Source organism: Colias eurytheme, chromosome 14 (genome assembly GCF_061535395.1).
Source record: "Colias eurytheme isolate Ceu_HAF_F1 chromosome 14, ilColEury1 Martin Lab GWU primary, whole genome shotgun sequence".
NCBI classification, from domain to species: domain Eukaryota; kingdom Metazoa; phylum Arthropoda; class Insecta; order Lepidoptera; family Pieridae; genus Colias; species Colias eurytheme.
The window spans coordinates 656,969-673,552 of record NC_142993.1 but is presented as its reverse complement, the minus strand read 5'-3'; the positions used below and the strand labels follow the sequence as shown (position 1 = coordinate 673,552).

At 35.9% G+C, this 16,584-nt stretch overlaps 2 protein-coding genes across 2 annotated transcripts in view; one reads left to right on the top strand and one right to left on the bottom strand.

The window, feature by feature from the left end:
- Liprin-alpha (PTPRF interacting protein alpha) overlaps nt 1-3,211 on the top strand; it is a 127,927-nt gene extending 124,716 nt beyond the window's left edge. The window contains exons 24-27 of the mRNA XM_090109667.1: nt 120-234; nt 934-1,090; nt 1,991-2,107; nt 3,015-3,211. Coding sequence (XP_089965793.1) covers nt 120-234; nt 934-1,090; nt 1,991-2,107; nt 3,015-3,110 — 485 coding nt within the window. The 3' untranslated portion in view covers nt 3,111-3,211. The remainder of the gene's footprint in view (nt 1-119; nt 235-933; nt 1,091-1,990; nt 2,108-3,014) is intronic.
- Nucleotides 3,212-10,697: 7,486 nt separating this feature from the next.
- Nucleotides 10,698-16,516, bottom strand: LOC149902665 (ribosome biogenesis protein BMS1 homolog). Its single transcript, XM_090109255.1, has 2 exons — nt 15,527-16,516; nt 10,698-13,262 (listed from the first exon to the last, which is right to left on the bottom strand). The coding sequence occupies exons 1-2, from the start codon at nt 16,428-16,430 to the stop codon at nt 10,735-10,737; spliced, it is 3,432 nt and encodes a 1,143-aa protein (XP_089965381.1). The 5' UTR covers nt 16,431-16,516; the 3' UTR covers nt 10,698-10,734.
- Nucleotides 16,517-16,584: the final 68 nt, after the last annotated feature.

The following is a 16,584-nucleotide window of genomic DNA, read 5'->3' as shown; positions in this document are numbered from 1 at the left end:
GATTTAGGAACACTTCAAATTTACATTTTGCCACAAATAAAACCGCCATAGTGCAGTATCAAAAGTGAACATCATAACACCTCAAAGAAACCCAGCTAATCTCGATCCCAACATTCCAGGTCTCCCCCAATACCGCACCACGTTCATGGAGTGCTTGGTGGACGCGCGCATGCTGGAGCACCTCACCAAGCGGGACCTGCGCACGCAGCTCAAGATGGTCGACAGTTTTCACAGGTGACTGATAAAGTGGCAGCCGTGTGGAAAATTTGATTTTGTTTATAATCATGTGTGGTCATGTGTGATGATGTGTAATCATGTGTGGTCGTGTGTGATGCTGTATTATCATGTGTGGTCATGTGTGATGCTGTATTATCACGTGTGGTCATGTGTGATGCTCTATAATCATGTGTGGTCATGTGTGATGCTGTATTATCACGTGTGGTCATGTGTGATGCTCTATAATCATGTGTGGTCATGTGTGATGCTGTATTATCACGTGTGGTCATGTGTGATGCTCTATAATCATGTGTGGTCATGTGTGATGCTGTATTATCACGTGTGGTCATGTGTGATGCTCTATAATCATGTGTGGTCATGTGTGATGCTGTATTATCAGGTGTGGTCATGTGTAATGGTCTATAATCATGTGTGGTCATGTGTGATGCTGTATTATCACGTGTGGTCATGTGTGATGCTCTATAATCATGTGTGGTCATGTGTGATGCTGTATTATCACGTGTGGTCATGTGTGATGCTCTATAATCATGTGTGGTCATGTGTAATGCTGTATTAACATGTGTGGTCATGTGTGATGCTGTATTATAATGTCTGGTCATGTGTGACTATTTGTAATAATGTTTGATCATGTGTGACGCTGTGTAATCATCACCTCAATGAAATCACTACTCAAAAAAATAATCGTAAACTGAACAGGACGTCGCTGCACTTCGGCGTGGCGTGCCTGAAGCGGGTGGGCTACTCGGTGCGCGCGCTGGACGAGCGGCGCCGCGCGGCGGAGCACGGTCTGCGGGACGTGCTCGTGTGGACCAACGAGCGGCTGCAGCGCTGGCTCGCCGCCATCAACCTCAAGGTGAGCGCACACACACACACACATACATGCATACACATTACACATACAAACAATACTTATCCATATAGATGCATGTACAAATACATGAAAGTACCAACACATCACAACACGAGTACGAGATCACGTACGCATGCGCATACTTGCGCATACTTACGTATCCGCACTTAAGCGCACACACGCACTCAAACTTAATATTCACAGAGGCAACGAGTCATTACAAATTAGATTTTTAATGTGTATACAGGGTGTAATCGTTAAGTGTGCACAGGCGATTATTCCGTAAATATTACAGTTATCAAAAAAACTTTAAACTGATATCGAAAGTACTTTAACTAATAAGTAAAATAGCCATAATAAAAAAAATAAAACGACAAATATCTAAAAAATTATCTTAAAACCCTCCCATACATTTAGTATGAGATATGAATATCCCATGTACATTTAATATGAAAGATTTTAGCTTTTTCTTTGTTTTTTTTTTAATTACTTCGCAAATTTGGAGGGAATTTCATTTAGAAACTGTACATAGAGCTCCTCATTGTATTGCACAATGAGGACGTCACTTCGAAAATCTGTTACAAAATCTGTAAATCATGAATACGAAATGTATGGAAAATAAAATATATGGGAGCGTTTAATGTCACATTTTTGGATATTTCTCGTTTTATTTTTAAAAATTTATCATGGCCATTTTACTCATTAGGTTAAGTACTTTCGATATCAGTTTAAAGTTTTTTGATATCTGCAATAGTTACGGAATAATCGCTTGTGTACACTTAACGATTACATCCTGTATATGTGTATGATATGAACCAAAAATTGTAAAATGAAATTTTTTAAATTTGTTTTTCAAATGTAAATAAGCACTATTTCAATACATTGTTTGTATGTCTGTTACAGGAGTACGCACCGAACTTATCAGAGAGCGGTGTGCACGGCGCACTGATCGCGCTCGACGACAACTTCGACGCGAACAGTATGGCGCTCGCGCTGCAGATACCCACGCAGAACACGCAGGTATGTACTTAGAAACGGGTTAAAGATAAATAAAAACACCAAAATAATATTTATTTATTCACCAAAATAAATATTGTACCCTTACGAAACACGTGTTCTACATATAAAAATACTAGAATATACAACTTGAACATAGTTATCAATTTTCATATCACCTAGAACTAACTTCATGCTGTTAAATTTAGGTGTCGGTGTGCGCGCGCATCGTAAAAATTCACTCTCATCATTTTTTCCATCGCGCCAAAAGAAGTATAATTTCAAAAAGGACGTGTCAGAAGTGAAACTTCTTTGGCAAGTTTGATAAATACTCAAATCGTCGCCTTACTCCATGGTGTTACGATATTGCCGGTATTGGGATCTTGAAATTTTATTCTTAGCGAGCTTAAAGAAGTTTCACTTCAAAAAGAGGGGAAAATAAAGCACACTTATCTATGAAAACTGTGCTAACATAACAAAATTTAATGATTTTATTTGTATTGTTTTATACTTTTTTATTCAATTTTACCACTTGGATTAAGACTTTAATTAAAAAAAATCTAACGCTCACTATAAAAAATGTTGAAGTGACTCATAAGAAAACTCGAAGGAAGTTTACCAAGGTTCAAAATTAAAAGAAAAAAAATTAAATTATGTTCTTGTTCATAATTTAAAGGTGAAATAAAGATTTATTGACGTGATAACGTTTTTAAAATCGTTTTAGTCGGGTGACATGTTCAGAAACTTGTGTCACACCAAAACCTCACGAGCGCGATCGCAGGTATAACGAGAGAGAGACGGACCGATCTCCCGTCTCATCTCGAGCGCTGCCACTAATAAGACGTTATCACGTAAACATCTCGATCGTAAACCTACTTTACAAACAACGAATTTTTTTTTGTTTATTTAATAATGTGTAACGGTATTACAGGCGCGGCAGATCCTCGAGGTGGAGTTCAACAACCTGGTGGCGGGCGGCACGGAGCGCACCGCGCGCGCGCCGCACGAGCACGCGCCGCCCTCCTGACACCACGCCATCGACTAGCGCGCCGCACCACACCACTGACGCACCACAAGCCGCACACGCCGCATGTGCAGCGCACGCCGCACGTGTGGACCGCGTCTGATGTGCACACGCCGCATGTACAGCGCACGCCGCACGTGCGGACCGCGTCTGACACGCCACACGTGCGGACCGCGTCTGACGTGCACACGCCGCACGTGCAGCGTGTACGGGACAAGACGTTCGTGCAGGATACACGGGATACGTCGCAAGACTAACCAGCTGCACGTGCAGCACACGCCGTAGATACAGCACACGTGCAGCGTGTGCGAAACAAGACGTGGCTGCAGGATACGCCGCACGACCTTAATCAAACGCAGATATGACTCTGGTGGCACGTGTCCTATCTAAAGGACACGCCGCACTTGCAGCACACGCCGTATATACAGGGCACGCCGTACGTGCAGCGTGTGGAGTCTCGGAACAAGTCTACGTACGGACGTCTGATGCGTAGCGTACGCCGCAACACCCGCACGTGCTGCATGTACAAGACAAGCTGCAGGTACAGCACACGCTGTTCCTTCAGCACAGACATCAAACGAAATAAGAGCCGCACATGTTGCAAGTCCAGGACACACCGCATCTGCAACAAAAACAGAGAAAACATGTTGCACATATAAGTGAATATAGCGCGTATACTATATAATATATATTCTAAATAGACTGTACGTGTCGGGTGGGCGAATAAAGTGCATATAACATAAGTGCCGCATATTCAGCACCTGCCTCACGTGCCGCATGTGCCGTACGTACCGCACGTGCGTTAGTGTTAAATAAGCAAAGTACGGCGTATTTAGTATTGGTTGTAATGTAGGTACAGTCAGCGAGAGTATAAGCAGTGTTTCTATTAAGGCGCGGTTGTTTTGTGAGTACAGTCAAGTATAGATGTGGATAATGCTAGGTTTGTTTTTGTATTCGGTATATGTGGATATAGGTACAGTCAGAGAGAAAAGTGTAAACGGTTTTGTATTGTAACTGGATGGTACAGTCGAGGAAAAAATGTTTTTAATATTTCTTGAATGTACGTACAGTCACGGTGATAATAATAAATGATGTTATGCATATTTTTAAATATGTATTCTAATAAAAATACGATAAACCAATTTTTGATGATATATCAAATTTAAATAATGAAATAATAATAAGAATCCGTTTCTTATAAAACTAAGGTGGCTGTATGTTACGTTTAGAATTGTTTTTATATAAATTCCCACAAAATACCGTGCCGTGATTATTTTAGTATCCACATGAATGTCTGAAGCTGGTCTCCGAGTGCGGTAAACTGGCAACACTGTTATTCGCAACGGTACTAACTAGTCAATAAGGCTCCGTGCAGACAGAGAGCGTTCTGCGTTGTATGTCTGCGCGGAGCCTAAACCGCGACGTTCGACTGCCAGTGTTGTCATGTAACAGCGGGAATGTTCGATAAGAATGAATATAAATAGGTTCAAATGTGTATATTATTGATAATAAAATTAATAAAAAATAATACATAATATAGCGACGCTTTACGTATGTAACAAAGTGCTCTAACGTAGATTTCCTATGTACTTAAATAGAAATGTATTCCAAAACTTATCTAAAAACTTCGCTTAGCTGATATTTCGGGGGACGTTTTGTTGTTGTTTATGCCGCGTTGCCATGGTAACGTGTGTTCGTTGCCAAGGTGACATGTGGGCGTTGCCATGGTAACGTGTTGGCGTTGCCATGGTGGCGTGTCGGCGTTGCCATGGTAACGCTTTTCGTATCGTTTGACATCGTAAGTGCCTGACTATGTGTCAGTGTGTGTGTACATAGCTATATATAGATCGATGTGTGCTTCTCTATTGTATTGTTACACGTGTGTTTGGAGATGGTTAATATATTATACAAGTTTGAATATATCGAATTTTTGTTCGAAATTTAAATATAATTTGGGCCGTTGAGGTTTTTACGATCCAATAGCAAATTTTGTTGTGTGACAAGGACAGAGCTACGAATTTATGTTGCCTCCTTGTCAGCGAACGTGAAATAGTAGACATGATGACGTCATAACATTTTGTTTTTAACCGTCTCCAAGTACAATGTGTAAATGTTTGAAAGGAATATTTAATACGGTATAACTAATAACATTTAGATAAATCTGTTTATACACTATGGTATAATTTTAACTTAACATTGTATAAAATTTTTAAGCGACGTTGTTTTATATTAATTTTAATGGTACGTTACTATAAGCTTAACAGTGCGAACAAACGCTTACAAACCGTTGAGGTATTATTACTACGTATAGAGAGGATACGAACAAAATCTGTGCGGGGCGGCTAGTGAGTCATACACTTTGTAGATATTCTGCCTCTTATTACTTATAAATTAAAACCAATCAATATAACAAAAAATATTGTTTATCTTATTAAAAAAATATGAATAAACTTATCAATTAAAACCAATCAATGTAACAAAAAAAAATTGGTTTGAGACAATTGGCTCTAACTCGTGTTACAAATAGTGTAGTCATGTCCTCTCTAGTACGTAGTACATAGTAACTCAATGTTACAAACCGATTTTTATTATAAGCCCAGTTACAATGTTTTTTAACTGTACCCACTATGTAGTTACTATTTTCAATGTTATTTCTTTTAACAAGGTTCCGAGTCTCGTATATATATAAAATGTTGGACGTGTATGTATGTCCGTTTGTACGGACACACGGTTAGAAGCACACATGAACTAGTCTCATGTACAGTGTTGACGAGTTTTGTAATCTTTTATAATATATTAGCTAGGAGGTATTTTGTTAATGTAGTTCTGACATCACTTGTGTGCGCGGGTGTACGGTGGTGGCATTTTATTGTTTATGTATTGAAATAGATTTTGAAGCTATATCAATTTTGATATAGCAGTTGCGTGGTATTGAAAAATTAAATAAAATTTTAATTTATTGGTAGCCAATTTTTTATCCCAAAAAGTGATACATTTATAGTATTTTTAATTATTTTTATTGTTTTATAGATATGTTTCTCCCAGCGTACACCGGGCACACAAAATAGATATAAAATTCTACTATTGTATAGCTAATACGTTAATTTAACCGAATCTATCGTTGTACATATAATATACATAGCGTTTATATATTGTAGCAATACTTAGCTAGGACGTGTTCATATTAGACCTTGTTTTTATAATGTAACGCTTAATTTATTGGTAGACTATTATTTATTATTGGCCTGTGTTCAATTGAACTTTAAAAATAACATAAATTTTCCTATCTACTTACCCCTTACTTCGGTTAACAACTACGCGTTTGAAATGTATCCAAAAATCAACTACTTTATTAGTCGGAATTAGTTGAAATTAAAAATTTTTCAGGTTCAATTAAATCCACGCCAAAGAATTGCTTCGCAGTTATCGGCAAAGGAATACATATTACCTCATATTGTCTTATTCTAGCGGTTGTCGAGAGATCACAATGTAATTGTATATGTACCTAAATAGTTGTTTTTTAGTTGGACGGTCAAGTGCAAAAGTCCACAGCGACGGCGGAAATAAAATAATCACTTTTGTATTTGACTACACCCTGTATAGTTTTATCGATGCGATGTATAATATTATATGAACAGTATTATAATGTTTAGATTGTGGCCACGCACGCGAAACTTAGTGAAATTGACGGGTTTACATTTTGGAGTGGGGTTTGTTCATTGCGAGTTTGGCGCACAAGTTTACACGTATCGAGTGCTCTAGGAAATACGGAATATATATCGGAATGTGCAAAGCCAAGTGACCACAATGTATCGAGTATTTTTCACTTCCAAAATATTTATTGATGATGAATTGTTTTATTAAAATGTTTAACTCATCACACGGCTTGGTTATTTTATTCGCCCGAAATGGCCGGTGGTCACATTATATTAGTGCTATATAGTTAAATTGCGGTGGCTAGTCAAATCGTCTCGGTGTCCAATACCGATGTGATTGATGTTGCGTTCCCGGGGACAATGTCCGGGGACACTCGCTCGGGCGTCTCGCGCCTTATATCACTCGTACACATCATTCGTTCACGTAAAATTATATTTGTGCATATTATAAAGAGATATTTATTTAGTTCGGCGCTTCGCGAGTAAACGCGCACGTCGGATACTATCCAGTATCGAGATTGACCGTCGGTTTGTATATTTACAAGGACAAATTTGATGTACTTTTATTTTTAAAAGTATTAAAAAAAAGTCTCAAGGTGCGCGATCACTCGCGAGCGCAGTGTTAGTATAGCTTATCGGTGTAGCGACAGTCGTATATTCGCGATTCCTTCTAAATTACCAATCGTTCCTCAGATCGCTGACAATCTCGCGTAGCATCCGAAACTCCACAAGTGCCAACGAACGGACACAGCTAGAAACAATAATTAGTGTATATTTTGTATCAATAGACATTCCAGAACACCCTGTGGCTCGCGCTACCAAAGAGTACAGTTACCCTCGTAAGGAATTTATGTTATATAGGACGTTAGACGAAATGTATATAATGTTTGCATGTTGACTCGATGGATAAGACATTCCAGGCTTGTGCGAGTTGCGATGTCCACTTGGATCGATGTCCGGCGATTGTGTTGACCAATGTACTCTGAACTGTGTAACCTTTGTAAGACTCGATGCGATCACGTACGTTATGCATGATCATAAGAGGTAAATACAATTTACACAATATTATGACTTGTTTTATTTCTGTGAATAACCCCTATTTGGTAAAGCTATATACAAACTATTGAATTCCTTAAATGAAAATATCTACCAACTGAGCCATTTATGGACATTTAGTAAATTTTAGAAAATATGTCATCCATGTCTTTAATGGTGATAACATTATCAAAAAGACTCAGCTATAGCACGACAGCGTAGCACTGCATTTACCTATTACAATTGCAAACTTAAAATAAATTAGCCCTTCATATACAATATACATATTATACGAGTCAATATATTCTGCTAATACAAACAGCTGAAGAGTTTGTTAGTTTTCTTGAACGCACTAATCTTAGGAACTACTAGTCCGATTTTAAAAATTATTAATTTCATTGTTAGATAGACTTCCATATACCGAGGAAAGCTATAGCTGCTATAAATTTATCATCACGAAGAGACCAACAGGAGCGGAGCAACGCGAGGACGCAATTATGTGAGGAGGCCGCACTGCAGTCCTACTGAATAAGATATTATAATTATAAAAGATAAGATTTTTATTACGTATATGATAGCCAGACATTTAATCGTAATCCTAGCTTATATTATGCACTATTTAGCGATGTAGGTAATGTAGAAAAAAGGCATACCTAGCCTGTTAGATTTAAATAGAGATAAGTCTAACTGAATCCAAATAAATTTCATGAATATCAGTTGGTTTAGCAGGAGTTCAGTGACCAAACTATAAATATAATCACCAAAAACCAACCAAAGTAATCGAACCCACGATCGCATACTTGACGCATACAGTATAAAATATAAAGTAACACAAAAAATATTATGTCTAGGTATACTTAATATAAATATTATAAATGCATCTCACTATTTTGCTAATGCGATTTCCAATCTCGTGAACGATATACCTATCTAAGTACCTGAAGTAAGTGAAAGAAAGTAAAAGGAGGTACAACATATTATTATCTCTTTAATATAAAAGAAAGTAAGAAAATAAATTTATTGCCAAAAACATTACATAAGTATAAAATTTCTCTTAGAATTAAATGAGGCAAACGGCCTCAGCGAAATGCTGCACAAAAACAGCGCTAATTTACAGGCTGTAATATTATCGAAAAGTCGGGTATATTCAATAGATACAATATCAATTATACTTACATTCATCTGTACATATTTCGAAATAAGTATTACATACCTAGTATAAAGAAATTTAACAGTTCAAGTTCTATAAATTTAATAATCGAAAGCCATCATCATCATCCAATACAGCGTTTGAAACAAAGCTTTGCAAAGTACCTAAAAATATGTTGGCCGCATAGAATCATTCCGAAACTGCTGAATGGATTCAAAATTATAAATATAACTAAAAATATGTTGGCGTTTTTGGCGAAAACATGCATGTGTTATTGCTTTAAATATGTTCTGTGTTTTATTGTTAGTAGATGATGCGCAGGCTCTAGGTGCCAGATTCTAAATGGCGCCAAAAGGCATATTTAACACCAAAGCAAGATACCATGCAATCACAGTCATTTCATTAAACAGATATATTATATAGACATTCATCTATATTCTATAGAGTAAGTTAATAGCAAAAAAGTCGTGAAAACAAAAATTGAGTCAAGTAGTCTCAGACTCGCTAAACTAAAACTAAAGAAGCTAGAGCAACTGCAAATAAATTGGTCACCCATCCAATTGATAACCTTTCCAACTGTTGCTTAACCTTGATCTTTTATACAGGAACGGCATCGCGACAGACAGAAATAGCATCGCGACGGACGATTGATCCTTTGGGGGGGGGACCACTGGAACGGCGAAACAATTAGATAGTTAATGCATATTATGTATTTGTTTAAATGTTTTACTTTATAAGATGGACTTTTTGTATAACTAACTACTTAATGCTAAGATTTTTTGGAAATAAAGACTTTATCAGCACTATTGACTTTTATTTATAAAACTGTTCCCCTTGTAATAAATTAAACTCTGCTTCTAATTTATCTAATAGAGGAATATGTTATATTTAACAGGATAGGATTTAGCCTTTAGATATTCCTCTATTGTATACTTCAACCCTAATACCAATGGTATAAAAGACAATGGGAAAGTTTGTTTGAATCGAGACTTTTTTTATATTTTTGCATGAGCCAAAACTACTGACTTATATAAATTTTTGCTTTAACTATAGTTTCGTAATTGATTTTTCATAAAAAGATTGCTATGTTCTACTCTCGGTGTAATCCATTTTCAGTCTAAATCGTTTCCAAATGGTTTCGATTAGGTTTTTATGAAAATCGTTTTTACTCCTATATAGGTGTTATATGTGTAATAATTAGTAGCCTACACTGGTTTAGTTTTTTTTTTTGTTATTGTTTGGAAATTATTAACCTAATAAATTACATACCTTAGTCCAGAATCACTCTATCTATTAAAAAAACTGCATCAAGATCCGTTGCGTAGTTTTAAAGATTTAAGCATACAAAGGGACATAGGGACAGAGAAAGCGACTTTGTTTTATACTAATCTATGATGATGATGATAATAATCTTTAAGACTATGTGTTACGCATGTTACTCGACCATTGCTTCACTCGTTGCATATTTTCATTTGTTTCTTCCTTTGCTATTTTTTTCGCAACAAAAGAAATAAAATTTATGTCTATCTGTAAAGTATAAGGTCTAATCTATCTTTGTAGTCTGTACCAAATTTCATCAATATCAATTCAGTGCTTTAATAATAGGAAATTTAAAAGCTAGTTTATATTAATAACGACTATCCAGGATTCTTTACTTTCATCAACAACATCGCTCTTTGGAGCTGAAACCTTGATACAAAAATACATAATAAAACCAAATTCAATGTGAAGGATAAATAAATTAGCGCATTAAAATATTACAGTAACAATCGTTTATTAACAAGAATTACATTTGCGGTTTCTTTTTACTAGATGTTTTGCTTAAATTCCTACAAATCTTCTTTTTCAACTCTTTCTGTCTCTTTATCTTCCGCCATTCTTCTTCTTCTTGCTGTTTCTTGAACTTACTTATTCTTTCCTTGGTTGCTACCCTTTGATCACTCTTTTTCTTTTCGTAATTAGTTCTAATCATTTTCATAACATTAGATACTTTCTGTTCATACGGGCTCTTGATTACTGCTATCCGTTCTCCGAAGTTTTCTTTAGTATTCTTCGTCGATATCTTATTCTGTTTATGTTTGGGCTTAAATCTATAAGGCAGTCCCTTCTGTAAATTTTTAGGAATGACTAACGGCTTGAAAACTTTAGGCTGTCTGACAATCTCTGTGTACATTGAATCTGTGTTTGCCTCGCTCTTGATATTCTTTTCGCGTTTCAGTTGTCCCTTCGTCTTCATTCCTTGCCATGCGTTTTTATTTCCGATAGGCAATAATAGATTAACAACCGGCGCGTAAAATTTAGTCACGTCTACTTTGAACCACGTTCTACAAAAAATTATATCGCTCATTTGTATTTTGTCCTCGAACGTCGCACGGAACGCACCTTCTGGTTTGTTCAGTGCTTTCTTTATCTGTCCCCTTATACCAGATACTGTCTTTATTCTGGCTCCTTCAAATTTCGCTACTTCAAGCGTACTTGTGAACATATCTTTAATGAACGCAGTCTTTTTGTAAATCTTTAGAGGCGTTCCGACCAATTTGAGTTTTTTCATGATTTGGGTAGACTTGTTGATTTCATTTACACTTCCGGTAGCTGCAATCCTGAAGCCTAATTGTTTTATCTCATTTGTACTGTTAGTGACTGTTTGCAATGCAAGAAAACCGGTGTTTTGAGGTGTGATGGGTCCATAGAAGTGCATGTTACACGTTACATGTTCTGGCGTATATTTCAAATACCTACACTTAAGATCGTCTTCGATCTTGGAATAAATGGGCAAAGTTTGGAACCGTCGCCAACCCAACGAAATTATCAATGGATCATTTGTCTTTAATATCTTCTTGTACCATCTGTGTTTTTTCACTTTGCACGAAACAAAACCAATGTTTTGTTCTGCCATGTTTAAAGCCCCGATTAGGATTGGATAGCTCTCGTCGAAATTGGTAACGAACTCAGAAGGCATATTTTTAAATAGCATTCTAACATATAATCCTGGTCTAAATCCTTCAACTTCAACTCTCAAACCCTCATCTAGATTTTCGAAAACTGACTTGTTTAACTCAGATTGTTTTAAAGCTTCAGCTTTGAGATTTTCGTAATATGAATGATCACCTTTTATTCTATGATCATCAGGATTATCATATTCTGCATCAAATTTAGCCTTCAATTTTAGTTTTTTGTCAAGAATTTCAGATTTTGTTGGTTCACCTTTTCGTTTTGAACCCGGTTCGGCTGCATTATCTTCAGCTTCTTTGGCTTCATGTTTTTCACCCGTTTCTAAATCCTCAAAGTCACCGTACATGTCATCGTCACCATCACTTGCATCATCTAATTTCAGAAGTTCCTCTGCATCTTCATCAGCAGATCTTTTCCCAGTAACAAAACTATTAATCAATGCTTGTTTATTGGCTTCACTTGTCCAATCTCTAATAGTTGGTTTATCTAATGCATAGAAAAATGAACATTCATCAACATCTAGTTGATCTTTATGCTTTTGCTTTGTCTTTTGAGAACTTGTCACTTTTTTAAATAAACCACCAATTTCTTCTTCACTCTCATCTTCCGATTCTTCTTGTTTCTGTGTCTTAGTTTTATTTCCAACTTCAAATTCGCCATACACAAGCTTCATTATATTCTTTGAAGTTTTCTGTCGCTCAAAATATGCCATTGTAGCCTTTTCACCTAGCTTTTCTTTCCATTTAGAACCGAAATCTTCTTCATTTTCGGACTCACTATCATCATCAGAGCTATCATTGTCTTTGCCTTGTTCCCTGCCTCCATTTACTTCTTCTGTATCCATGTCATCACCATCTTCATCATCATCATCGTCATCTTCAGAATCTGACTTGTTTTCCCAAGGTAATTTTGCACTCGCCTCTTTTTCACTTTGGTCAATGCCGCTGTCATTATCAGAATCACTTTCACTTCCTGCCTCTGAGTCATCAGAACTTTCCTCGTCATTTTTATTTTGCTTCAAGTATTCATCATCCTTTAACATACTTGGGTATATAACAGCACCGCCGCTGAACAGCTTAAAGCCAGATTCTTGCATTTGCTCATCAACAGTTTCTTTTGACTCCACAACATTTTTTAAAAGTGCTTTCTTTTCGTTTGTTTCTTCATCTTCTACTTTATGAGAGTGAGATCCTTTAAGTTCAATGTACACAGCATCTTTATCATACACAATGCCTCCAACACCAGAGAATGGAGCATATATTTGTCTTTCTCTCTCCATGAGATGTCTCTTCTTTTCTTTACTTGGCAGTGGACATGGATCTGGTAGATATGACAGTTGACTTATTTTCATGTCACCAACACCTGAAACATACATTTTGTTATTATTATCTAGACTGATATTATACAGGGCTAGGGCAGGTCATAGGGTTTCGGACTGATTTGACTATAATGGGTGGATTTGAATATATACAGGGTGTCCCATGATGTAGTGATATACTGAAGCTGGGAGGTAGAGGACTTAGAGGGCTATCCGAATCACCCCCATATGTTATGCGAATTTTCGTATTTTTGGAGTTATGATTTTTTATTCAATTTTTCACGCCAAGTACGATGAGATTTCTATTCATGTAGTAAGTCTTATTATATTTATGTATTCAATAAACAAAATCGTACGTAAAATTAATAGAGTTTGTTGTAGATGATCAAAACATTTATTTTTTTAAAGAATTTTAAAATCTTGTTTTCGAAAATTGATTTTTACGATTATTCACATTTAATCAATTTCTGGCTAAATACAAACAAATATTTTTCAACTACAAACACTGGGACCATTTATCAGAGATTTTTAACCAGAGAACAGTAAAAACAAATAGAGGTTTGAAGTGGGCGTGGCCCGCGTGTCACTAGTAAGGTGAGCTCGCCTTACTTGCTCTCAGTTGTACGCAGAAAACACTCGACTTGTTTGTCAGCTGACAAACCTTTTTTCCATAGGTATATTTTATTCATTAATTTGGACGTGTTGTTCGGTATTAGAGTCCAAATTGATAGCAGGCGAAATAATATCAGCAATGGAGGCATTTCATACCATTGATAAGTCTTATTTTGATTTATTTTACATATATTTTATGTGATAACTTCGCTTGTCGTAATTTGTCAAAAATTTATGAAAATATCTAGTCAAAATGAACCTTAATCCATAAGAAATTAGTACTATTATAGATTGAAGAGCAAACAAGACTTTTTGGAATATTATTGAAATAAACAAAAGAATGTCGGTTTAGTGATGTGGTTGGTGCGCATATCGATAGTATCGATACTTTAGAAAAGACAAACAAATAAACAGGTATTTAATTTTATTTTATTTTTGTTTAGATTTCATTTGTACGATTTATTTAAAGATTTTTCAAAGAGGCTAATTTAAAGGAGAAATGGATAAATGCAACGAGTTAACTGGATGCTGACAGAATTAAGCATTCTAACAAAGGCCACCGATACATCAAACCTATGGCAGTTCCATGATTTAAAATAATGCATATTTTCTGTTTGTATTTTGTAAATATAGATTTATGCTATTCTATTCCGTTTTTTATTTAATAATAATAATATGGAAGGACGTACTTAATAGTACCTAATAAACATTCTCTCTTCCACCACACATTCTCACTCTCCAAAATGCGACACACTGACAATTGAAACGCACAGAAAACAAAATTAATGCCCTCTGTTGTTAAATAGCCGAAATAAAACAGCTCATATAACTAGGGATGTTATAAATGGTGAATTTATTAGCTAAGTCAGTTTTTACTCAAATTAAGCTGTCCAATTAAAGGCATAGTTTACTTGTAGTGTACTGTTTAGCTATCAGTTTAAATGTGTGGGTTTGGCGACAGTGGTTTTCATACTAATAATGACATTATAGCACTTTTATTTGTTTTTACTGTTCTGTGTTTTTAACGTTTATAGTAATCATATACCCTTCGGATTCAGTTTTGTGTAAAAAATAAAATTTTGGAAAATGAAAAATATATTTTTCTGCTGAACTACAAATGAAAAAACTGCACTACAATCAACTACAGATGTTTATCAACAGATGTTGATCAGAAACAACCGGAAAAAAATATTTTTTGCAATTTCAGGGGACAACTTTTTTTGCTAATAATTTTTTTTTTTGCGCAAATGGACACAAAATATGTGATTATTATAAAGTCAAGTTCACATAGTCTTTGCTAAGGTTACATTCAGTTTAAACACAACATAGGAGTCACGCTTTTTTCTGTATTGTTTTTGTTTAAAAATTATTGAAAGTCATAAAGCAATAAAAAAATAGAAACCCATCATTGTTCTATTAATTGTAAAATTTGAAAATATTTTGAAATAGATACTTGATTATTTATATAGTTAACAGCTGTGCCACGCGGTTTCACCCGCATTGCTCCGCTCCTATTGGTCTTAGCGTGATAATATAGCCTCGATAAATGGGATATCACATTAAAGAATTTTTCAAATCGGACAAGTAGTTCTTGAGATTCATTCATTCAAACAAACAAACAGCTTTATAAACAAACTTCAGCTTTATAATATTAGCATAGATTATAATATTTTTTAATATTAAATAATTTATTTACCTGCTATGTGGACTGTGGATTCCTTCATTAACGGCACACCTCTCACATATCCATACAAAACTACATCTCTGCTAACTTTTGGATCCTTTCTTATATTCTCCTGGTTGGTAATATCTTCCATTCTATCAGCCAACATGTAAGCATGAGTGGTTCGCCAACTGAGAGCTCGAAACTTCATAACTGATATAAATCTTGCTAAATTCTTTATCTCATTCCTCAAATACTCTCCGTGAATGATACCTGACAAGTAAAACAACTTTGCTCCTGAATACACTTCAGTCCAAAACCTGTGCTTCAATGTTTTCTTTGTCATTTTTAATTTCTTTGCATTCTTTATCATATCCAAGTGAGTCAACACGCCCATTATTTTAGGCATACCATGCACTTGGCAAATGTTGAGGAACTCAAATATCTCCATTTCAAAACCAAAGCTCGCGTCACACAGTAGAAGAACAAGGTCTGCACATTTTGCGATGTCTATCATAGAATTCACGTCATTGTTACATTCGATCAATGTTATTCTTCGTTTCTTCGATGTGACGATAGTTATAGGACCTTTAGTGCTGGTCACGTTTGTCTTAATGAAACTTTTGATTAAATTGTTTATTACAGTCGTTTTTCCCACTCGCGGTGGTCCTACAACAGCAACGATGATCGGCGGCGGCTCCAGTGGAGTTTTATCCACCTGCGGAATATGCTGCTTCTTTGCGATAACATCTTCCTTTCTGCGAAACTGTCTTTCAGCGCGAACAACGGATTGAATAGCGAATGCTTTTGGATTTCTCTGCCGCGCACTTAGGTTAGATTGATCGACTTGATTTTTCTTTTTCTTCTTTTCCGCCTTCCGGCCGGCATGTTTGGCACGGTGAGATTTTTTCTTATCAAAAATGGCATCGTCTGCCATTTTTGATTGCAGCGTGTTAATTTAAACTGAGGGTAAAATAAAAATTTCAGGACCAAAACATTTAAATTCACGTGTATTCTATTCTGTCACAGACAACATATTATGTCATGTGTCAACTGTCAATATATGTTTGACATTATTAAGTATTACCATT